This window comes from Heterodontus francisci, chromosome 4, assembly GCF_036365525.1.
Source record: "Heterodontus francisci isolate sHetFra1 chromosome 4, sHetFra1.hap1, whole genome shotgun sequence".
In the NCBI taxonomy this organism is placed as follows: Eukaryota; Metazoa; Chordata; class Chondrichthyes; order Heterodontiformes; family Heterodontidae; genus Heterodontus; species Heterodontus francisci.
The window spans coordinates 133,521,121-133,546,725 of NC_090374.1; the positions used below are offsets into that span (position 1 = coordinate 133,521,121).

The 25,605-nt window shown below is 41.9% G+C and overlaps 1 protein-coding gene across 2 annotated transcripts in view; it reads right to left on the minus strand.

Annotated features, from left to right (window-relative positions):
• Positions 1-25,605, minus strand: part of slc12a2 (solute carrier family 12 member 2) — a 245,127-nt gene that overhangs the window by 101,725 nt on the left and 117,797 nt on the right. For both annotated transcript variants that reach the window (XM_068030181.1, XM_068030180.1), the window contains exons 9-10: positions 22,302-22,386; positions 19,805-19,959 (exon numbers count right to left, since the gene is read on the minus strand). In XM_068030181.1, coding sequence (XP_067886282.1) covers positions 19,805-19,959; positions 22,302-22,386 — 240 coding nt within the window. The remainder of the gene's footprint in view (positions 1-19,804; positions 19,960-22,301; positions 22,387-25,605) is intronic.

Here is a 25,605-nt window from a genome sequence, read left to right on the forward strand (position 1 = left end):
CTCAAGAAGCTTGACACCATCCAAGACAAAGCAGCCTGCTTGATTAGCACCCCACCCACCTCCTTTAACATTCATTCCCTCCACCACCAACGCACAATGGCAGCAGTGTGCACCATCTACAAGATGCACTACAGCAACGCACCAAGACTCCTTTGACAGCATCTCCCAAACCCACGATCACCGAGAAGGACAAGGGCAGCAGTTGCATGGGAACACCAGCACCTGCAAGTTCCCCTCCAACCCACAAACCATCCTGACTTGGAACTATATTACCGTTCTTTCACTGTTGTTGGGTCAAGATTCTCGAACTCCCCTCCTAACAGCACTGTGGGTGTACCTACACCCCAAGAAATGCAGCAGTTCAAGAAGGCAGTGCACCACCATCTTCTCAAGGGCAATTAGGAATGGGCAATAAATGCTGGCCTAGCCAGCGACACCCACATCCCCCAAACGAGTATAAAAAAAAATTTGATAGAGGTGTTCAAAACCATTAGGGGTTGGGGGGGGGGGGGGAGTAGAGAGAGAGTAAGTATTCCATTGGTAGAAAGATCAAGAACCAGGGGACATGATTTAAGGTGAACAGCGAAAGTACCAAAGGCGACATGAGGAAAAAAAAAAACTTTATGTAGCTTGTGGTTAGGATCTGGAATGCACTGCCTGAGAGTGTGGTGGAGGCAGATTCAAACGTGGCTTTCAAAAGTGAATTGGATAATTATCTGAAAAGAAAAAAATTGCAGGTCTATGGAGAAAGGGCAGGGGAGTGGGACAAGCCGAGTTGCTCTTGCAGAGAGCTGGCATGGACACAAAGGACTGAATGGCAGCCTTCTGTACTGTAATGATTCTATGATGAATATATTTTAAAATATTACCTACTGCAGGTATGGGTTTCCTGAGTTTTTCAATATAATTCAATGCCCATATACAATAATCGATTCTCCATGGACAAATAGATGAATTCCAGAAGTGAAGCAACAGTGGCTGTCTACGACATCAAGGCAACATTTGATCACGTGTGCGACCAAGGAGCCCTAATAAAACTGAAATCATCGACAATCAGAGGAAACGCCCTAAAGTTATAGCTGGCACAAAGGAAGATGGCTGTGGTTGTTGGTTGTCATCTCAGCTCTAGGATATCACTGCAGGAGTTCCACAGGCCTTAGCCCAACTATCTTTTAGCTGCTCCACAAGGTCAGAAGGGTGGGGGAAAGAAGAGTGTGTGATGATTGCAGTGTTTAGCTCCATTCACAAATTTTCAGATAATGAGTTAATGTCTGCCTGCAGCAAGACCATGAAAACATCGAGGAAGTGGCAATTAGCATTTGCTCCACAAAACTGCCGGGCAATAATCACTTTCCCTTGACATTCAAATGGCATTACCATCTCAGAGTTACCTGGGGGTCACCACTGATCAGAGAGTTAACTGTACCAAACACAAATGCGATGGCTACTACAGTAGATTAGAGACTGGGTATTCTGTGGTGACAGGCTCATAGCCCGATTCCCCAAAGTCTCATACTTACAAGGCACAAGTCAGGGGTGTGATGAAATACTTTTCACTTGCCTGGATGGGTGCAGCTGCAACACACAAGAAGCTTAACAACATCCTGAATAAAGCAGTCTACTTGATTGACACTTCATACACTTAGCTAAACATCCACAACCTCCAACACCATACCTTGGCTGCAGTGTGTATTATCTACAGGATTCACTGCAGCAACTTGCTAAGGTTTCTCAGACACATCATTCCTTCATCGTTGCTGGATCAAAATGTTGGAACTCTATCCAAGAGTATCTTGGAAGTAACTTCACTACACCGACTGCAGCACTACAAAGAGACCCACCTCCACCTTTTCAGGGAGCTAGGAGTGGACAATAAATACTGCCTCGCCAGCAACACCCACATCCAAAGAACATCAATTTTAAAAAAGAAAACCTTTGTCCTTTGCACTGTCTGCAGCCATCTCAATCAAGCACTGTACCTTCTCTGACATACTATATCATCTTGGACCCCATTTTTAAAAACTGGACTAAGGACAGGGATATCAAACAAACTCAAGAAAAAAATCAAAGTTCTCGAATGCTCCAAGCTACATATTTCATCGAAGTGCAAGCCTTGATTATATGCTCATGTCTCTAGAGTAGAGTTTGAACCCATGGCCTGACTTTAAGATCACTGTCATTTCTGACCACTAAGCTCAGATTGACATACCGAACAAGATTTGAACAAGCCAATAAGCACAAGCTTAATAGCAGTTTTAAAAAGGGAAGAAACTTAAAAGGGCCTCAGTGTTCAAATGGATCTGGCATAAGCTTACTTCATACCACATTAAAATCATAGAAGGGCCTCAGCTACTAAATGAATGGGTAGGCTATTTAGGCACCCATCATAGATCAGAATTCATTTAGCTATTCAACTGAATTTCACACTGCAGATAAAAATGGCTTCCTTCAGCCATTAAAACAAGGAAAATGCATTTATACAGAAGGTCAAAATCATATTTCTCAATACCAGTAGATTCTAATGGCTGCTCCTTAATAATGACCAATTTTGCCAGTCTATATCTAGAAGGCAACTCAGCAGACACTACTGCAACGTATCCAGAGGCCACAGACAAGGTCCCAGATGTCAAGTGAGGTGGCTAACAATCCAGTTTGAAAATAGGATCAAAAAGATAAACCTCCAATCTCTAATGAACTGCATCGTAATTATTGTTTACTTGATGTAAATAATTCTCAAATTGCCTGATAACTGGAAACCCATCTCCTGAAGAACCACGTATCTAGGATTTACTGAATCGTAAGTATTTAAGGCTTTGTCACCCCATCTTGTGGTTGGGGCTGGGGGGGGGGGGGGGGGGGGGTGGGGGAGTGCGCTCGACCACATTGCAGTAAGAATTTAGGTAGTTTCACTTTAAAAAAAAAGCATGGGGGTAAAACAGAAAAACTTACATATTTCCTTTACAGGAGGACACATTTAGATATTTCCATTTAGCCACTACTGGACATGGCAAACCCATAACTACATGCAGAATGAATGTGACATCCAGCTTTCTTGTCAAAGGTATAACCAGAGAACAAAAAAAAAAACTTTCTAGCATCGGCTTGGTTTAGTTGTTCTACTCATGTCAAATTCTGAAGGTTGCAGGTTCAAGTCCCACTTTGGGACTCCGGTAGATAACTCTCAGCTGACACTTCAGTGCAATACTGAGAGAAAGGACCTCTGATTGCATAATCATGAGGCACCATCCTTCTAGCTAGTGATTTGCTTGGATGTTAAAAGGGCATATGACCCTATTGAAAAGCCAGACATCCTTCATGTGCCATTTCCACCCCCACCAAAAACTGATCCAAGCTAATTTATCTCATTACTGTTTGTGAGATCTTGCTATGCTGTCATTTACCTCCAGACAAAAAAGTTGAGGCCGGTGGCCACTTCCACAGCTAGTGATAATGTGTGGCCAGCAGGTCAAGCAGGGGCAGGTCTTCCTGTAGCAGGCTGCAGATGTCTGCCACCATCTGGCATGACAAACTCAGCCTGCAGAAGCACTGCTCTTCTGAGAAGTCAAGGAAGCTGAGTCACTGCCTGTAAACCCCATGACGTGGTTAATGCCTCCTGCGTCCTCGGCTGCTCTCTTGTAAACGTACTGATCTGACCACAGTAGAGCATCACTGCAGCAGATGGTGATGATCTTCCTAGTCTGCTGTGCTGTCAAACACATCTAAAAAGGTGCCTCCCATCCTGTTCTTGTCAATTTGAAATCCTCAAAAGGTTGTAAATAAGATGCATCTGCACAGGGAACTGGGATGGCAGCTGCAATAAGTGAGCTTTTCTTCAGATGGGTCAATGAGAAGTTTAAACACCCACCCAAACCACAGCTCAAACTCACCTCCATTCCCATGGTCAGTTTTCCAAGCAGTGCTGCTCAAGTAAAAACTGGAGCCAAGTTTAAAAACAATTTAAAAATTCCTCATTAAATTTCTCCCAAGGACATTAATTGTGTCAATAAGTACTTATCCACATTCAATTAGGAAATCCCCAACTTCAGTGAGTAGGTTTCTTGCCAATATCCAAATTCATCTCATTAAAACTGGAAGTGGCTGCATGGGAGCCGGGTTACTTTCCCGTTCTTTTAACGATTTTTACCTCACCAGCTGCTCGAGGGTTAAAACTCCCCCTAGTATTTCTTTTCCGAGCTCTCAGTTATATCATCAGGCCTCAACAAATGGCAAATGATATGCAAATAGCAAAATCAAGTTAGTGGCTGCCATTCCTCCAGATGGTAGTACAAGCTTCATATCCAAACTGCAGACAATACTGAAAACCAAAAGGTGGAATTTGCTCAATCTGCATTTATAAATTTTAATGTGGTAATACCACATTTTGTTCAATTTAATTTGTAAACTATATAATTTTATATTAATCACAATCACAAAAACAGTCAGGGCAATTGCTGATATTTAATCAAACATTGGCCTTTAAAGTATCTGCATTTCATGATGGGCTTTTGACTACTACGCAACAAAGCACAAATAACACTTGCCTTCCTGTGAATTGCATTTTACTGGCAATGCAAGTACATAGCAAGTAGATTACATACTAAATAGAAGTAAGGAATTTAGCAATACAACTAATATAGCATGTACTGTGTCTAGAATTCCTCTCAGTCATGGTGCAGAACCATCATTCCCAATGGGGTGGGGAAACAATGATATTTTATTTCAGCCGGTGTTTTTTTTTGGAACAGCTGAGTGACTAACAGAAAAAACATTGCCATCTATATTACTGAAAATCCCAACCCATGCAGAAATAAAGATTTGGATTTAGTGGATCTGCTGCTAAAGAGTCTTGAAGTCAAGCTAGTGTGAAAAGTATTAGATAAGAGTTTGTTTGGTATAGAGCATAAAGGATTATAAGGACCCATCCTTCTTACTACCAGATTAGGTACAGGTTGTTAGAGCAGAGACTTGGGGTTTGCACAGAGGTACTGCTGGAGTTAACTCTGCTAAAATCATGCAGTCTGCCGTTAGAGTACTGGCAAACTTCCCACAGCTTGTGTAGCCAGAACTATCCTGCCAGTTAGCCCTATAAGTACTGCCCTATTTGGTGCCAGGTGCCCCTTCAAGTTTTATTAGTGCCCTGAAGTGCTGCAGACCTGTTTGGCTTAGGTATCTAAATGTCAAGTGTGTCATAGAAGGTTGACCTGATTGTGATCCATCACCAGGCACGTCATCTTGAAGTCACCTCAAAGATACTCATCCTACCTCTCTTGCTCTTTCCCCTTCACCCATCCTACCCAAGGAAAACTGTTCCCACGGCAACTAGACAAAATCAAGAATGGACAGTGAAACTCCCCTACAAGTGCCATTGTGAGCAGTTCCAGTCACACACAGTCAGCTGTAAGCACATTTCCAGTGTGGTCCTGACCACAGTACAGTATCGCCAGTTAGGAGATACTAAGCTTCAGTAGCAGCTGCTGCTTGCCTTTCTGTAACAGAATCGTGGTAGGCACCATCATCTGGATACACAATGTATTCTCATATCAGCCTTCTGGTAACTTCAAGCCGTCATCCCAAGTAAGTTTCCTCATCAGTTGTACAACAGTCATCTGCTTTCAGCATGGTGGAAGGACCTACATAGGGTGATTTTTGGCATGCCTATTTCACCATACACTCTAATGTTCTAGTATTCAAACTGAATGCCAATGGCTTAATTCAGGGCCTTATATGAAGGGCTATGCAGACACATGCCTGTTGAGGTTGACTCCTTTTACAGGGAACTGAACATCATGTCAGTATAGGCTGAAACCCTCCCTGCAAGAGTTTCCTTTTTCTGCCTAAAGTCCACCCTGCAGCTTTTGCCTGGCTTGTGTATATACTCTAAGGCAGGGTTCTCAACCTTTTTGCTTCCGAGTCCCCCTCCTGTGTTATATAAATTCCATGGACCCACTGTATTAAAATTAGTTATACATATGTATTTATTTTTAAAAACTTAATGTGAAACTTGTTACTGGTGCTAAGCAACAACTCTGTCAACACATGGAGGTATTTTCGACAATCACACGTGCATGTAACACTCAATGCGGCTGCAGACCCTCAGTTGAGAACCCCTGGGTTAGAAAAAGCCTTTAATTCAAAAATACATCTAGTCATGAGGGAGAAATGTTTGGATATAGAAATAGAAAATGCTGGAAATATTCAGGCCAGGCTTCATCGATGGAGAAAGATGTTCTGACAGGCAGTCAGAGACCCAAAACATTAACTTTGTTTCTTTCAACAGATGCTACCTGACCTGCTGAGTATTTCCAACATTTTCTGCTTTGTTTTTTTGTTTCTGATGTCCAGCATCTGCAATATTTTGCTTTTGGAGAAAATATTTGGATACATCTTGCCTGTCACAAACTTAATCTACTTTGGTACTCTGGTCTTTTTCACATTTCTTCAGTGACAACAAATGTGCTTCGCCCTTACTCAGCATGATCCTGCAGGATTGCATGCATGCTGCAATTGGCACCCATGGATATTAAAACAAATCAAACAATTGAAGCAGATGGGCCTTGTGAATTCAATTAATATTCCTGTAACAGAGTAGAAGTTGGGTAGAATGGGTATAATACCCAGAGGGATGATTAATGAGGAAGGGGAAAAAATAACATTGAAATACACTGAAAATAGTTAATTGAAGAACCTTCATCACTGCTTGTCCAACCACAGGAAATAGTCAAAACCTTTCATACTTAAATAAAAACTCAAATCTTCTCTGCATTTACTTCTCCAGTGGAAATAGCCCCAGTATTCTTAATTGTGCATATGGAATAGAATCCAACGCAACCACCCTACTTTCCTGAAAAAAAGTTTTAACCAGGAATATTAAGTTCCCAGTCATGTCTCTTTTATAGCTATGCCATACCCCTCTATAGCTATTAAACCATTTCACTCTCCAATTCTGTTTTGAATGCTTTGCAAATTCACAAAAATACCTCTCAATCCTGACAAGTCTTTCAGAATACTGATATTTATCCCAGTTTAATTAATTATTTAGCCTTTTCATCTCTCTTGCTCCTAAGACAGTATTTTAACTCTATTTCTTTCACTGTTTTTTTCATTTTGCCCACTTTTTTCACCATTTATATTTCAACTAAGCCTTTTGCTTCTATTTTAATATTTTTTTTATTAATCCTGCTCTCCCTCTCCGATCTCCAAGTCAGACCTTCCCCACTCACCTGCTTTACAAGTTTAAATCCTCTACTTATCCTCTCCACAAGGAGATTAGTGAATTTTATGCCTTTGGGATAGCTTTCCTTTGTTCCAATAATCTCTTCAATGTCCCTAAAAATGTGAACCCCTTCTCTCCTGCACCAGCCATCAACTACACACTGATCTTCCTAATCTTCCTCTCTTTAACCTGTCTGGCGTGTGGTGTGGGAACCAATCTCAACACCACCACATATAAAAGGTTTTGTTTTTCACTCGAAAGCTTAACTTTTTACAACACTATCTTCTGTGGTATTGTCCTGAGCATGGACCAAATCAGTGAAGTTGCAGGTTCATTAGACTTTTAAAAAAATACAAAACATTGAAGTAAACCAAATCATTGTTTGTAGCAACCAACTGCCTATCTGCAAACAAGAAACCAGATTTCAACTAGCAATTAAATTTGTTCAGAATTTACATTAAAAGAGAGATGATAAAACATAACCTTTAATGTACAGTACTTTGAAGTTATTCCACATCAACACCAATTGTTTTGCAATGAACCAAAGCAATTCAGTTTAGCAAAATGAACTAAACCAAATAAAAAACTATTCAACATGAAAGCACTTCAAAATTAATAATTGTCAGAACCATTACACAAATAGACCATTGCCCTTTTGGTGTTGCTACACCATCCACAAAAAGAACAGCAACTGTTGCATCAACAGAATACAGCATACTGTGATTCCAATCACTGTTGCTGCAGTTGACAATTCATTAACCCCTTAAACAATTTCCTTCATTAATATGGCGAACACAAATAGACTTTGATGAGTTTCGCCAGTAACTTTTCTAAAATAAATATATTATTTTTTATATAGCAAAGAAAATGAGAGATAAATTGATTTGGTCTGTGTGAAGAAATTTAGCCCCCCACATAGAAAGTGGAATTTGCGAACGACAGTGCTGCTTTTGGAAATACATGCTACTGTATTATCTTGGTCCTACTACCTTCCTTACTTAACTGTAGATACTGTTTCATTCTTCAACCAAAGGGCACATGACCTGCATGAGCTGTGGTGCAGTGGGTAGCACTCTCATCTGAGTCACCAGTTTTTAGGTTCAAGTCCCACTCCAGGATTGAGCACATAAATCAAGGCGAACACTCCAGTGCAGCACCGGAATACAGCAGTGTCAGAGGTGCCATCTTTCCAATGAGACTGTGGCCCCATCTCCTTGCTTGGGTGGACGTAAAAGATCCCATCACACTATTTTAAAGGACTACAAAAAGGGAGTTATCCCCAGTGTCCTGTCCAATACTTAACCAACATCACAAAAACAGGTTATCTTGTCATTACCACATTGCTGTTTGTGCAAATTTCCACGTTTCCTCCATTACCAAGTGGCTACTTTTCAAAAGTACTTAATTGGCTCCAAAGATGGTCGTGAAAAGCACTATATTAAAAAAGTGAGTCTTTCACATCAAGACTGCAAACCTCATTATAAGGGGGAAAAAGATTGGATAAAGCCCAACAGGTGTGGGGATCGCCATGAGCAATTAACCCACACCCATCCATTGCAATGCAGATAGCACAGAAAATTTATTCTGCCTGCACATTGCCATGATCATAGTGTGCAGCTCAGCACTAAACGCACTGCTGAGTGGCTGCACAGCTCAGTAGAGGGCCTTAAGTTTGTGTGAGGCTAGCACCACTTAAAGTTAGCCTGCACCTCTCAAAGGGGAGGAGCATTCTGGCTGCAGCAGCTGCTGGAACCGTTTGTGGAAGAGAATCTGAGCAGGAAGGAAAGTGAAAATGGTGCAACAGAGCAGAAAATGTGCTCCAAGGTTTTCTGAGGCAGCAATGGAGGCCCTGGTTCAGGAGGTGGACTGGAGAAGTCCTCTTCCCACAGGGGGATACAGACCCTCCAGGTAGACAGAGAAGGCAGTAGGAGCAGATAGAAACCACTTTCAATGCAAGTAGTCTATCCCCGAGGACCTGGATGCAGTGCCATAAGATGTTCAATGACCTTACACGAGTGGGCAATTTGCAGCGAATGCATCTTCAACAAATGCCTTATCCTTATAAATGAACCAATAGTCTCCTACTATTCCATTCGCCACACCCCCCTTCGTTGACCTCCAAATATCCTCTATCAAACACAACTCATATCCAACATTCGTAGCCTCATCTCACCCTTAGCAGTGCTGTAAGCCTCACACCCACATCTCAGCTTGCATACACTGCCAGCAATTCAGCTTTGAGGCACATTACCCAAACAGGTTGCAACACACTCACTGACACACATCCCGCTGTCTTGCAGGACAAGATGACACATAATCAGAGGCAGCAGCACCTAACTGGCAGGGGGCAGGCATGGCTGCATGCCGTCACTGTGCTGGCCATTGTTGGGAGCAGCCACGGTCATAGAAATTGGCAGTATATTCCTCCCTAATACACCTTCTCATTTCCCCTCAACCCACAAAGTCTTCTGATGTACATCTCTTGCTTCACACCAACTCCCCACTGTCCCTCACTGCAACCGCACCCTGTGCCTTTCTTCTGTCAGATACCCAAGAACTGTCACCTGGTGTCAGAGTGTGAAATGCAAGAGCAGCAGACAATGATGAATAAATGCTGTCAGTCACTCAATCTCATCATCAGCTTCGATATTGACACTGCGCAAACTGCGGGTAGCATAGAAGCGAGATTGGCATGCCACGAGTCACCAGGCACAAGGAATCTGTAGCCGGGCAGGGGGAAAGGGCAGTGCAGGTGCCAGCTCACCAGAGGACATGTTCACACACAAGTTCTGCTGCAGTGGATTCAGATGGCAACTTCGATGGGGTAGCCTACAGAAAAAAGCTGATGGGTATGCCTACCAGACAGCCTACTAATCGCTGTCAAGGAGCAGAGTGAAGTCCAGCATCAACTTGGCACAGGGATTGAGAGAGCTTGGAAAAGACCACCCCTTCCACTGTGGAAGGGTGGCCATAGAACCATAGAATAGTTACGGCACAGAAAGAGGCTATTCAGCCTATCATGTCTGTGACGGCTTAAAAAAACTAGCCGCCCATTCTAATCCCACCTTCCAGCACCTTGTCCGTAGCCTTGCAGGTTACAGGACTTCTGATGCAGGTCCAGGTACCTTTTAAATGAGTTGAGGGTTTCTGCCTCCACCACTGATCCGGGCAGTGAATTCCAGACACCTACCACCTTCTGGGTGAAAAAATTGTTCCCCCCATGTCCCCTGTAATCCTTCTACCAATCACACTAAATCTGTGCCCCTGGTAATTGGCCTCTCCACCAGGAGAAACAGGTCCTTCCTGTCTACTCTATCTAGGCCCCTCATAATTCTGTGCACCTCAATTAAGTCGCCCCTCAGCCTCCTCTGTTCTAAGGAAAACAACCCTGGCCTATCCAATCTTTCCTCAAAAATTCCAATTTTTGAGCCCTGGCAACATTCTTGTAAATCTCTATTCTTTCCAGAGCAATTATGTCCTTCCTATACTATGGTGACCAGAACTATACTCAATACTCCAGCTGTGGCCTAACCAGCATTTTATACAATTCCAACATTACATCCCTGCTTTTGTATTTTATAACTTGGCCAATACAGGAAGGCTATCCATATGCCTTCTTCACTTTATCTACCTGTCCTTGCACTTTCAGAGACCTGTGGACATACACTCCAAGGTCTCTCACTTACTCTCTCAATATCCCTCCCGTTTATTGTGTATTCCCTTCTTTTGTTTGCCCTCCCCAAATGCATTACCTCACACTTCTTCAGACTGAATTCCATTTGCCACTTTTCCACCCACTCAACAAAATCAATAGCATCATTCTGGAGTCTACAGCTATCCTCTTCACTCTCACCTACATAGTCAATTTGAGTCATCTGCAAATTTCCTAATAATGCCTCCCACATTTAAGACCAAATCATTAATATATACCAGCAACAGCAAGGGACCCAACACTGAGACCTGTGGAATGCCACTGGAAACCGCTTTCCATTTGCAAAAACATCCATCGACTATTACCCTTTGTTTCCTGTCCATGAGCCAATTTTGGATCCAACTCGCCACATTCCCCTGTAACCCATGGGCTTTTACTTTTCTGACCAGTCTGCCATCTGGGACCTTGTCAAATGCCTTACTAAAATCCATGTAGACCACATCCAATGCACTACTCTCATCAATCCTCCGTATTACTTCCTCAAAAAATTCGATTGCGTTAATAAGACATGACTTTCCCTTAACAAATCAATGCTGACTATCCCTGATTAATTCGTGCCTTTCTAAGTGACAGTTTATCCAACCTCTCAGAATTGATTCTAATAACTTGCCCACCACTGAAGTCAAACTGACTGGCCTATAATTATTTGGCCTATCCATCACACCCTTTTTAAACAATAATACAATGTTCGCAGATCTCCAGTCCTCTGGTACCTTGCCTGTATCTAGTGAGGATTTGAAAATGATCCGAAGAGCATCCACTATTTCCTCCCTGGCTTCCTTTAACAACCTGGGATACAATCCATCTGGCCCTAGTGAATTATCCACTCTCAAGGTTGTCAGATCCTCTCATACGTCCTCTCTCATTATGCTCATTATTATCTAATATTTCACACTCCTCCTCCTAAACTACAATGCCTGCATCATCCCTCTCCTTTGTGAAGGCAGACAAAAGAACTCGTTAAGAACCCTATCCACATCTTCTGCATCCACGCACAAGTTCCCTTGTACATCTCTGATAGACCCTACCCTTTCCTTAGTTATCATCTTGCTCTTAAATGTACTGAAAACACATCTTTGGGTTTTACTTGATTTTACCTGCCAATATTTTTTTCATGTCCTCCCTTTGCTTTCTTAATTTTCTTTATTTCACCCCTGCACTTTCTATACTCTAGGCTTTCTAAAGTATTAAGTATTTTTCAGACTGTCATAAGCTTTCTTTTTCTGCTTTACCTTACCCGGTATGCTTCTATATAACCAGGGGCTCCAAGATTTGACAGTACCAGCTGTTTTCTTTGTGGGGCATGTCTGCACTGTGCCTGTAGAATTGCACTTTTGAATGGCAAATCAGTGGTTTGCCACTGATTTTCCTTCAAGTGGCTGTATCAGGTCAACTTTCACCAGATCAGAGGCTAGGAATCCTGTGGTGAGTAACCCATCTCTTGACTCCCCAAAGCATGGCCGCCATTTACAAAGCACAAGTCAGGAGTCTGATGGAATACCCTTCACTTGCCTGGATGGATGCAGCTCCAACAACACTCAAGAAGCTCGACACCATCCAAGACAAAGCAACCCACTTGATTGTTTGTGGATGGGGTGTCATTCACTTTGTTCCTGTAAAAGGTAAAGAGTAGGACCAACAGGTCAAGGGAACCCTGGATGTCAAGGGATATAGAGGATTGGATAAGGAAAAAAAAAGGCGGCACATGGCAGATTCAGAGTGCTGAAAACAGCAGAGGTCAGAGAGGAGCATAGAAAGTGTCGGGAAATACTTTAAAAAGTAATCAGGAGAGCGAAGAAGGGGCATGAAAAATCACTGGCAGACAAGATAAAGGAAAATCCTAAGGCATTTTATAAGTATATTAAGGGCAAGAGGATAAACAGGCAAAGAGTAGGGCCCAGTAGGGACTAAAGTGGCAATGTGTGTGTGGAGCCGGAGGACATAGGTGAGGTTTTGAATGATTACTTTTCATCTGTGTTCGCTATGGAGAAGGACGAAGTAGGTGTAGTAATCAGGGAGGGGGATCGTGATATACGTGATCAAATTAGCATTGAAAAGGAGGGAGTATTAGCTGTTTTAGCGGGCTTAAAAGTGGATAAATCCCCAGGCCCAGATGAGATGTATCCCAGGCTGTTATGTGAGGCAAGGGAGGAGATAGCAGGGGCTCTGACACAAATTTTCAAATCCTCTCTGGCCACAGGAGCGGTACCAGAGGACTGGAGGACAGCAAATGTGGTACCATTATACAAGAAGGGCAGCAGGGATAAACCAGGTAATTACAGGCCAGTGAGTCTAACATCAGTGGTAGGGAAACTATTGGAAAAAAATTCTGAGGGACAGGATTAATCTCCACTTGGAGAGGCAGGGATTAATCAGGGATAGTCAGTATGGCTTTGTCAGGGGGAGATCGTGTCTAACTAACTTGATTGAATTTTTAGGAGGTGACTAGATGTGTAGATGAGGGCAAAACAGTTGATGTAGTCTACATGGACTTCAGTAAGGCTTTTGAAAAGGTCCCGCATGGGAGATTAAGAAAGTAAAGGCCCATGGGATCCAGGGTAATTTGGCAAATTGGATTCAAAATTGGCTTAGTGGCAGGAGGCAGAGGATGATGGTCGAGGGTTGTTTTTGCGCGTGGAAGCCTGTGACCAGTGGGGTACCGCAGGGATCGGTGCTGGGACCCTTGCTGATTGTAATGCACATTAATGATTCAGACGTGAATATAGGAGGTATGATCAGTAAGTTCGCAGATGATATGAAAATTGGTGGTGTCGTAAATAGTGAGGAGGAAAGCCTTAGATTACAGGACGATATAGATGGGCTACTAAGATGGGCAGAGCAGTGGCAAATGGAGATTAATCCTGAAAAGTGTGAGGTGATGCACTTTGGGAGGTCTAACAAGACAATGGAATATAAAATGGATGGTAGGACCCTAGGGAGTACAGAGGGTCAGGAGGGACCTTGGGGTGCTTGTCCATAGATCACTGAAGGCAGCAGCACAGGTAGATAAGGCTGTTAGGAAGGCATATGGGATACTTGCCTTTCTTTACTAGCCAAGGCATAGAATAGAAGAGCAGGGAGGTTATGATGGAGCTGTATAAAACGCTGATTAGGCCACAGTTGGAGTACTGTGTACAGTTCTGGTCGCCACACTATAGGCAGTGATTGCAATGGAGAGGGTGCAGAGGAGATTCACCAGGATGTTGCCTGGGCTGGACCATTTCAGTTATGAAGACAGACTAGATAGGCTGGGACAAAAACAAGAAATGCTGGAATCACTCAGCAGGTCTGGCAGCATCTGTGGAAAGAGAAGCAGAGTTAACGTTTCAGGTCAGCGACCCTTCATCAGAAGTGAAGAAGTTGTGATGAAGGGTCGCTGACCTGAAACGTTAACTCCGCTTCTCTCTCCACAGATGCTGCCAGAACTGCTGAATATTTCCAGCTTTTCTTGTTTGCGTTTCAGATTTCCAGCATCTGCAGTATTTTGCTTTTATTTTAGCGTTCCTTCACTGTCGCTGGGTCAAAATCCTGGAACTCCCTTCCTAACAGCACTGTGGGTCTACCTATCCCACATAGACTGCAGCGGTTCAAGGCAGCAGCTCACACCCACCTTTTCATGGGCAATTAGTGATGGGCAATAAATGCTGGCCTGGCCAGCAACACCCACATCCCATGAAATAAATTTTTTAAAAATCACCTCTCAGCTTTGTAAAATTTGCCTTCCCCCAATTTAGAACATTTACTCCTGTTCTATCTTTGTCCTTTTCCATAATACTACTAAATAACTGTATTATGGTCACTAGCTCCAAAATGGTCGCCCACTGCTACTTCATCCACTTGCCAGCTTCATTTCCTAAGACTAAATCTAGAATTGCACCCCCTTTCGTTGGGCTTGTTACCTGCTGGCTAAAAAAGTTCTCTTGAATGCAGTTCAAGAATTTTGTGTCCTCTGTGTTCTTCAAACTGCTTGTATCTCAGATGTTATTAGGGTAGTTGAAATCCCCAACTATTATTGCCCAATTATTTTTGCACTCAGAAATTTGCCTACATATTTGTTCTTTTATCTCCCTTTCACTATTTGGGGTTCTACAGTACACTCCCAGTAGTGTGGCAGCCCCTTTTTAAAAAAACTTCTGAGCTCAACCCATATGGCCTCATTTGATAATTCATTTAGCATATCATCCCTTCTGACAGCTGGAATTGATTCTTCAACTGATAATGCTACACCCCCTCCTTTTTTTAATCCCCCTCGATCCTGCCACAAAACACTATATCCAGAGATGTTGAGCTGCCATTTTGCCCCTCTAAGCCAAGTTTCCGTTATAGCAATGATATCATGCTGCCATGTGTCTACTTGTGCCCTCATCAGCTTTATTTACTATACTCCTTGTATTTAAATAAATACCCTTTAACAATGCCAAATTCCGGTGCTGTACACTTTTTAACCTTTGTTTCTTCGGTCTTTGAATCACTCACTAATTTTCTGCCTCCCGTTCCCTGCTCTGAATTTGTCCCATCTGAAACTGCCCTCAGGTCCAATCCTCCTGCCAATCTAGTTGAAACCATCCCCAACACCACCAGCAAACCTCCCTGCAAGGATATTTGTCCCGGTCCTGTTCAGGTGTAGAGTGTCCGGCTTGCATAGTCCCACCTTCCCCAGAACCAGTCCCAGTGCCCCATAAATCTGAAGCCCTCCCTCCTGCACCATCTCTCCAGCCACGTATTCATCTGGTGTATTCTCTCATTTCTATACTCACTAGCCCGTGACGTTGGGAGTAATCTGGAGATTACTACCTTTGAGGTCCTGCTTGCGAATCTCTTTTCTGACTCCTTAAATTTAGCCTGCAGGACCTCATCCCTATTTCTACCTATATAATTAGTACCAATGTGGACCACGATCTTTGGCTTTGCACCCTCGCCCTCCAGAATGGTCTGTAGTCAGTGATATCCATGACCCTCGCACCAGAGAGGCAACATACCATCCTGGAATCATGTCTGCGACCACAGAAACGCCTGTCTGTTCCCCGAACTATAGAATCCCCTACCACTATTGCTCCCCTGTCTTCGCTTCCTCCCTCCCTGCACAGCTGAGCCACCCATGGCGCTCTGGTCATGGCTCTCACTGCACTCTCCAGGGGATCACTCATTCTCATCGGTACGCAGAACTGAATACCGGTTAGAAAGTGGGATGCCTTTCGGGGACTCCTGCACTACTTGCCTGGTCCTTCTTGTCTGTCTGCAAGCCACCCAGTCCCTCTCTGCCTGCGCTCTCAAGCTGCGGGGTGACCACATCCTGAAACGTGCTATCCATGTATCTCTCATCTGCATGAATGCACCTCAGTGACACCAGCTGCTCGAGTTTTTGCATTTGGTGGCACTTTCTGCACATGCAGTTGTCCAGAGCTGGCGGGCAGCCATAAAGACAGGGCTAAATTGTGGCGAGTCGAAGAGACTTAGTAGTTGGCAGGAAAAAAGACAGAGGCGCAAGGGGAGAGCCAACTGTGCAACAGCCCCAACAAACAAATTTCTCTGCAGCACCTGTGGAAGAGCCTGTCACTCCAGAATTGGCCTTTATAGCCACTCCAGGCGCTGCTTCACAAACCACTGACCACCTCCAGGCGCGTATCCATTGTCTCTCGAGATAAGGAGGCCCAAAAGAAGTTGTCCAGAACATGGGTAGGGTCCTAGCATCCCCACATGGCACAGGATGTGCATTTGACGAGTGTGAGCAGCCCTGCCATGCCTCAAATTATTTATTTACTGCGCTAAAATTGGAAGTTACGCAAGCACAACAAAATGGCTACAAATAGAATGAACGAGTAACAAACAACTACTGGTATTTTAGCTTCTACTTAGTAGATAGACTTAAATGTTGAAGAAAAAAATAAAAATTAGCAGAAAAGGAAGTAAATACCCACCAGATAATCACCGACTAGTATCCTGTGCCTCACCGCTCTCTCTCTCCTCTTGCACTGTTTGTAGCTCTTTATGTCCCGCTCTGATCTCTGCTTAGCATCTTTAGCAACAGCAGGTAGTCCCAAGTAGCTACATGGTGACAAGATGAGATGCAAGCCCTGAAAAAGCCGCGATGGGTGGTCGCCCACATCACCTACCATAAGCTTGGCCCTGCTCAGTAACCATGTTCACATTATAGGAATAAGGGAACAGGAGTAGGCTATTTAGCCCCTCAAGCCTGTTACACCATTCAATGAGATCATGGCTGATCTTCGACCTGACTCCATATACCAGCCTTTGCACCATAACAAAAATCTATCAATTGCCATTTGCAGAAGAGTGTTCAAAACTTCTACCACCCTTTGTGAGCTGAAGTGCTTCCTAATTTCACTCGAAAGGTTTTGCCACTAATGTTTAGTCTATGCCTTCTTATCCTATAGTCCCCAACCAGCAAAAATAGTTTCTCCTAATCGACTCTGTTCCCTTTAATATCTTAAACTTTATTCAAAACACCCTTGGCCTTCTAAATTCCAGGGAATACAGCCCAAATTTGTGTAACTCTCCTTGTAATTTAACCCTCAGAGTCCAGGTACCATTCTGGTAAGCCTACACTGCACTCACTCCAAGACCAATATCACCTTCCTAAGATGTTGTGCTCAGAACTGCTCACAGTACTCCAGGTGTGGTCGAACCAGGGCTTTGTATAACCGAAACACAACTGCTACCCCCTTGTATTCTCATCTTCTAGATATAAAGACCAGCGTTTAATTCACCTTTTTGATTATTTTCTGTACCTGCTCATGATACTTTAACAATATACCTGGACACACAAGTCTCTCTGGACCGCCACTGTTACTTGTTTTTCGCCATTTAGAAAGTGAATGACCTCATATTTGACTATGTTGAATTCCATTTGCTACAGTTTTGCAGATTCACAACCTAACATCTCTCTAATTTTATGCTTTCACCTACACTGTTTACAATCACCTATCTTTGTGTTATCAGAAAATTTGGATATGTGGCGTTCTATCCCATCATCCAAGTTGTTAATAAGGACAGGGAATAGTTGAGGCCCAAACACAAATGGAACACATTGTGCCAATTAGAGTACCTGCCCATTTACCCTACTCACTATCTCCTTCTGCTTAGCCAATTTTCTAAACAGGTCAATAATATGCCTTCAATTCCATGAGTTTCAACTTTAATTGTTCCTTACGAACGACTTTATCAAATGCCTTCCGGAAGTCCAAATAAACAACATTTATAGATATTCCCGTTTAACACTTTAGTCACCTCTCTAATCAGCTGAAAATTTTCATGGTGTTCAGTCATCCTATCTGTAATTATAGACTAAATTTCCTGACAACAGATGTTAGGTTAACTGGTCTATAGTTCCCTGGTTTCCTGCCCTCACCTTTCTTAAATCGTGAAGTGATGTGTAATTTTGCAATTTAAAGGAATGCTTCCCAAATTGAGAACTTCAGAAGATTATAGTTGCGGCATCTGCAATGTTCTCATCGACTTCCTTTAAAATCCTGGGATGGAAACCATCTGGCACTGGGGATTTGTCACTCTTCAATGCCATTATTTTCTTCACTACTGTTATTTTGCTTATGTTGATTTTGCCGAGACTCTGACCCTGATTCAATAATAGTTTCCCTCGGTATGTCTGGCTGACCTCTTCCTCCCCTGTAAATACTGATACAAAGTAATTATTCAGCATATCCCCCGTTTCCTGATTTTATTTAATTTCTTCGCCTAGCTCAGTACCAGAGGAGGACAAGAAGAAATGCTTGAAGGATGTGCTGAAAGCCAACAAGAAGAAATGCAACATTGAGATCAACTCCTGGGAGACTAAACCAGATGGAGGCAGAGTCTGTGGGAAGGATCCCAACGATGACAAAAAGAGGAACAGAGAGAGCAGAGAAAAGTATAAGCCATGACCCGAACTAATAATACACGACAGACATCCCACATGACAACAAATGCCCTATGTGTCAAAGTCTGCAAATCCCGAGTTGGCCTCATCAGCCATCTTTGGAATCACACAAGAGAATCATCCTCGCATGTGAGGTACAGTCAATAATTTTAACTAATATCATTGTTCAGATTTTAAGGGGTCCACATTGTTCCTGAACCCACTTTTTCCTGATGTAATTCTGTGTTGATTTTCATCTCCCTTGTAGCTTATTGTTTTGTCACCCTTTGCTGTTCTTTACCTCTTTCTCATTCATCAGGATCTGTACTTTTCTTTTGCATTTTTGTATGTTTTCTCATTTAGTTTTATGTTGTCCCTTACCTCTTTCCTTGCTATTTTGCAGACCCCTATAGAGCCTCTACAGACTCCAGAGATCCGAGGATGCCAGTTTGAGAACTTTTCAAAAGATTACTCTATTCAAAAGTTGCAAACTCCAGTCTGCACACCAAAAACTATAGAAGTGACAAAGAGAGAAAAATAAAACTGACTTGTCAATTTCTGATTGGAAAACGCAAGCCTCTTGTAGCCATATTATAATTCTGCTTCATGTAGAAGGATTTGACAAAATCTCGTGCTCAGACTTCCTGACGTAATGCTGTTTGGAATTGCATCTAAAATAATGCAGGTTGGAATATTGTGCCTACTGATTGGCAGACAGATTTCTACTTTAGTTGACTCAATTTTACAGCTAGTTATTTTTTCCCATTTCAAGTCAGTCAAGCATTAAAACACTCCCAAAATGATTCTGACGGTTCTCTGGAATTGGATGCAATCCAGGAACATCAACCCCCGATGGATGATGATTCATCATCAGCTCTCAAGTGAAAATGGCAAAAAGGGCTCACCAACATATGTTGTTAAAAATCATACTTTCCTGACAAATTAACCGAGGTAGTTCACATTTATAAAGGATTCAAAAGATTCGGCTCAATTTTTTTTCTCTCACCTGGAAGTTATTCATTAGACCATACGGACATGTATTTGTGGCACAAGAGGAGAAATTGAAACCCAATTTACAGGCTGCATTAGTGCAGTTAGTCACTGTTCCAGGGACGATAGCATCAGTAAGATTCCCAGTAGCATCACGTACAATACAAGAACCTGACAGGGAATAAAAACCAGAAAATGAAGCATGTGCCAGCTAGCACTTGTGCGAAAATTACCTCATTCTTACAGCAAACACCTTTACCCTGCTTCCCATCCCATTATATTCTGCGAGAGCTACAAAATTACAGTACTAAATATTCAGAGTAAACAGGAGCTACGATTGATCATTTCTTCACTCCTGTCTGTGGAAAAGTTTTAGGTTTGCACTATTGAAACACAATTTAAATAAATGCAGTGATCATTGTAAGCTTACCTCTAAAATAGGCTCAATAGAAATAATTGATGAAATTGTTGGTACTCCATTTAGTTAACAATTCATTTAAAAATAAAAATGCACATGTTTACAAAAAATAAATGCAAAATTATGAATATCAAATTACATCAGTTGAACGTTAAGGTTTAAAAAGACATCCATTCTAGCAATGTTTAAGCTAATCTACTCATTAAACCCTTTTAGCTACTGAAACTTTAGTTGCATCATAAAATAGGTGTTCCACTTTTCTTTAGCTGTGATAGGATTAAGATAATTTTTTAAAAATATTAAAAGATTTTGCTACTCAATCCTCGATTAATTATCAGAAATACATCAAAGCAAAGCATGGCTAACATCTTACAAGTTCAGAAGACCAAGTTAAAAATCAAATAGTTTCATTTTAATTGCACAAGAAATTTCCCATGTAGATATTAAGATTCCTCAATATATTACTATTGAAGATTGGCTGTTTCACTGAACCCATCCAGCAAGAGTTTCATTTTGAGTCTTTCTAGCGGAGGCAGCCTCCATCATAAATCAATGTTTCAGTACTCTCAAAATAGACCTGCAAGAATATTAACATTCCAAACCCCACAGCTTTTTAATTATGTATAATAAAGACCTATGTGTATCAAAGATGCTTCAGATCTCAACAGCAGCGGGTTAATCCTCCCCCATGAAGGCAGCTACTAAACAGCAGAATGAGATTGGAGTGTCCCAGGTTAATGGAGAACACCATTAGTTTTGTTGGTTATTTTACACTATGAGATTTATTTATTTTTTTTTATTATTAGAGATACAGCAGTGAAACAGGCCCGAGTCTGTGCCCATCAACCACCCATTTATACTAATCCTACACTAATCCCATATTCCTACAACATCCCCACCTGTCCCTATATTCCCCTACCACTTACCTATACTAGGGGCAATCTATAACAGCCAATTTACCCATCAACTGCAAGTCTTTTGGTGGTGGGAGGAAACCGGAGCACCCGGCGAAAACCCACGCAGACACAGGGAGAACTTGCAAACTCCACACAGGCAGTACCCAGAATTGAACCCGGGTTGCTGGAGCTGTGAGGCTGCGGCGCTAACCACTGCGCCGCCCATATTTAGTATACAGGAATTCTCATTTACCAGGAGGCATATTTTGTGTTTCACGGGCTACAAATTTTGGCTGTTGTCAATTTAGCTTTATATATGTTTTACCGCCATTAAATCTTCTGCACATTATTCTAGTGGTCAATTTCATTGTTTTGATAAACCAGACGCACTGGCAGTATAGTATTTGCACAATACTATGCAAATATGTGGAGAGTTGAAGGAGTTAATTCTCAACTCCAACAGAACATGAGATTTTTCCAGTGATGGATGCACTAATTCCCTAATGAGATTAGAGAGTCTAAATAAGGTCCTGGGATAGGTCACAGAGATAAATATTTTGTCCATCTTTTACTTCAGAATGTTCATTCACAACTCTTACTTACAGATTAATTGTCTTGTCTATTGTATGTATATATACACATACATACATATATAAAAAATATATAAAAGGCAAGCACTTTAAGACAAAGAATGCTCACCAGCATAATAAAATAAAAAAATCTGAAATATAAAATAAAATAATCTGCAGGAACAAAAAGCCCAGTTCATGTTTTGGAAACAAGAACTTGTGTCACAGAAAATAATCATGTTTAAACCAACTTTACATTCAAATCTCACAATCTACTCATTGATTAATACAAAACACACTGTCTTGTTAATAAATCAAATAAAAGCTTTTGATGCAACTTCAGTTTGAAAAGAGAAAATATGAACCAACCACCGCAAACAATTATGACTTAAAGTTAGATAAGAGGTCATAATCATAACTTTATAGAAGCACTCCATTATTTTTCTCACTATTCATGGTCACTGTATTGCGATAATAGCTGTTCCTCAATCCACTTCAGAATGGGGTTTAGAATAAAACAAGAATATAAAAATGAAAAGAAACCAATTGTGAAACTAATATGAAAATATTCATTCTAATTGTTACACCACCTTTAATTTGAAACATTTTGAACAGAGGACGAACCCTTACCTGCAGAAACAGCTGCTCCTGCATAGACTATTGTGGTGATTAAAATAGCCAAGAGCGTGCCTTTAGGTATGGCTAATTGTGGATCCTATATATAAAAGAAGAATTTTTATTTCTCCCCTAATTTAATTTTCCTTTTTTTCTTCCCAATACGGAAACTACTGTACAAACATTTATGCAACATTTGCTCTACCAAGGGATAGGTGAGAGAGAACAGGAAAAGTTATTTTAATGAGCATTTGAAATCAGCCCCACATATAAATTGAGAAAACCCAAGTGTCCAGAATAAAAATTAATAACCATAATGAACAGCAGCTTCATAGCTTAGTGTCCAATGGAAATCACAAGAGGCAGTGCTCATCTTGTCCTGGCATTCCTGGTATTGTCCTGGACAAAGATGGACCGGAAATAAAAGGTAATGAATTGGGGGAAGACAGATTTCAATATGATAAAACAGGATCTGGCCAAAGTGGACTGGGAGCAGCTACTTGTAGGAAAGTTGACATCAGACCAGTGGGAGTCATTCAAAAACAAAGAGAGAGTGTTCAGGGCCAACATTGGATAAGGAAAGAAAAGAAGGCTTATGGCAGATTCAGAGGGCTGAAAACAGCAGAGGCCCTAGAGGAGCATCGATAGTGTAGGAGGTACTTAAAAAAGTAATTTGGAGAGCAAAGAGGAGGCAGGAAAAATTACTAGCAGGCAAGATAAAGGAAAATCCTAAGGCATTTTATAAGTATATTAAGGGCAAGAGAATAACCAGGGAAAGAGTAGGGCCCATCAGGGAACAAAATGGCAATATGTGTGTGGAGCCAGAGGACGTAGGTGAGGTTTTAAATGATGTGTTTGCTATGGAGAAGGAAGATGTTGGTGTAGAGATCAGGGAGTGGGATTGTGATATATTTGAACAAATTAGCATTGAAAGGGGTGGGGTGGGAAGTATTAGCGGTTTTAGTGGGCTTATAAGTGGATAAATCCCCATGCCCAGATGAGATGCATCCCAGGCTGCTATGTGAGGCAAGGGAGGAGATTGCAGGGGCTTTTCAAATCCTCTCTGGCCACAGGACAGGTGCCAGAGGATTGGAGGACAGCGAATGTGGTACCATTATACAAGAAGGGCAGCAGGGATAAACCAGGTAATTACAGGCCAGTGAGTCTATCAGTGGTAGGGAAACTATTGGAAAAAATTCTGAGGGACAGGATTAAACTCCACTTGGAGAGGCAGGGATTAAATCAGGGATAATCAGCATGGCTTTGTCAGAGGGAGATCATGTCTAACTAACTTGACTGAATTTTTCAAGGAGGTGACTAGATGTGCAGGTGAGCGTAAAGCAGTTGATGTAGGCTACATGGACTTCAGTAAGGCTTCTGATAAGGTTCCGCATGGGAGATTGGTCAAGAAGGTAAGAGCCCATGGGATCCAGGGCAATTTGGCAAATTGGATTCAAAATTAGCTTAGTGGCAGAAGGCAGAGCGTGATGGACAAGGGTTGTTTTTGCAATTGGAAGTCTGTGACCAGTGGTGTACCGCAGGGATCAGTGCTGGGACCCTTGCTATTTGTAGTGTACATTAATGATTTAGACATGAATATAGGAGGTATGATCAATACGTTCGCAGCTGACATGAAAACTGATGGTGCCGTAAATAGTGAGGAGGAAAACCTGAGATTACAGGATAATATAGATGGGCTGCTAAGATGGGAAGAGTAGTGGCAAATGGAATTTAATTCTGAGAAGTGTGAGGTGATGCATTTTGGGAGGACTAACAAGGCAAGGGAATATACAATGGATGGTAGGACCCTAGGAAGTACAGAGGATCAGAGGGACCTTGGTGTACTTGTCCATAGATCACTGAAGGCAGCAGCACAGGTAGTAGTTAAGAAGGCCTTTATTAGCCAAGGCATAGAATATAAGAGAAGGGAGGTTATGATGGAGCTGTATAAAACGCTGGTTAGGCCACAGTTGGAGCACTGTGTACAGTTCTGGTTGCCACACTATAGGAAGGATGTGATTGCACTGGAGAGGGTGCAGAGGATATTCACCAGGATCTCAGCTGGTGCATTTCAGCTATGAAGAGAAACTTGTTAAGCTAGGGCTGTTTTCCTAAGAGCAGAGAAGGCTGAGGGGGGACCTGATTGAGGTATACAAAATTATGAGGGGCATTGATAGGGTAGATAGGAAGAAACTTTTTCCCTTAGAGGAAGTGCCAATAATAGATTTAAGGTAAGGGGCAGGAAGTTTAGAGGAGATTTGAGGAAAACATTTTTCACCCAGCAGGTGGTTGGAATCTGGAACGCACTGCTTGAAGGGTGGTAGAGGCAGGAACCCTCACAACATTTTAGTATTTAGATATGCACTTGAAACGCCATAGCGTACAAGGCTACGGGCCATGTGCTGGAAAATGGGATTAGAATAGATAGGTGCTTGATGGCTGGCCCAAACACGATGGGCCAAAGGGCCCGTTTCTGTGCTATATAACTAACTATAATGACTCAGGAAACGGAAGTTACAACATCCCTGTGGGGGAAAAAAAAGTGACCAGAATGCTAGGTCAAGATTAACATGATTTTGGACCCAATTAAACTCTTGACCACAAGGAAGGTTTATAAAAATTGCTAAATCAAGACAGGAAGGAAGCATTAAAACAAATGCGCTGAAGGAAGATGCTTGACAACACTTCCATGGAAGAGAAAAGGAGCAAGATTAAATAAATAATACCAGGCATGCATGAATAGTATGGGCCCAAGATCAGCATGCTCTGACTAAACAAAGGCGATCCAAAATAAATTAGCAAATTGAAAAAGTGAAGAGAAAAATGATCTCTACAAAACCTGCAGGGAGTAAGCAGAAAAGGGGCTCAGTGGAATAAATACGATCATGCAAAGACAAGTTAAAAGGGCAAATCAGAGCCCCCTAGAAAAATGGATAAATGCAAGGCAAATTATGACAGTAACAAATTTTTTCAGCAATACAAAAGCAAGGATTGCCAGAAAAGAGATGAGCATATTAAAATACGCAAATAGATTGAAACAGATGAAGAGCACAACATAGTAAATATTCTGAATGATGCCTTCCTCTAAAGGACTCAATAGAATATGCCTTGCCGAAAGAGAGAAAGTTAAGGCAAAATTCAGGACTTGAAAGTCCCAGACAATAAAAAGTGGCTTAAAATAAATAAATCCCCAGAATGTATTTATCCAGTGTACTGCAAAAGGGACTCGTGGAAATACTTGCAAGGCATCAATATGCATTAGTCAATGGACACTGGTGAGATACTAGTAGATTGGAAATATATTACTCATATTTTAAAA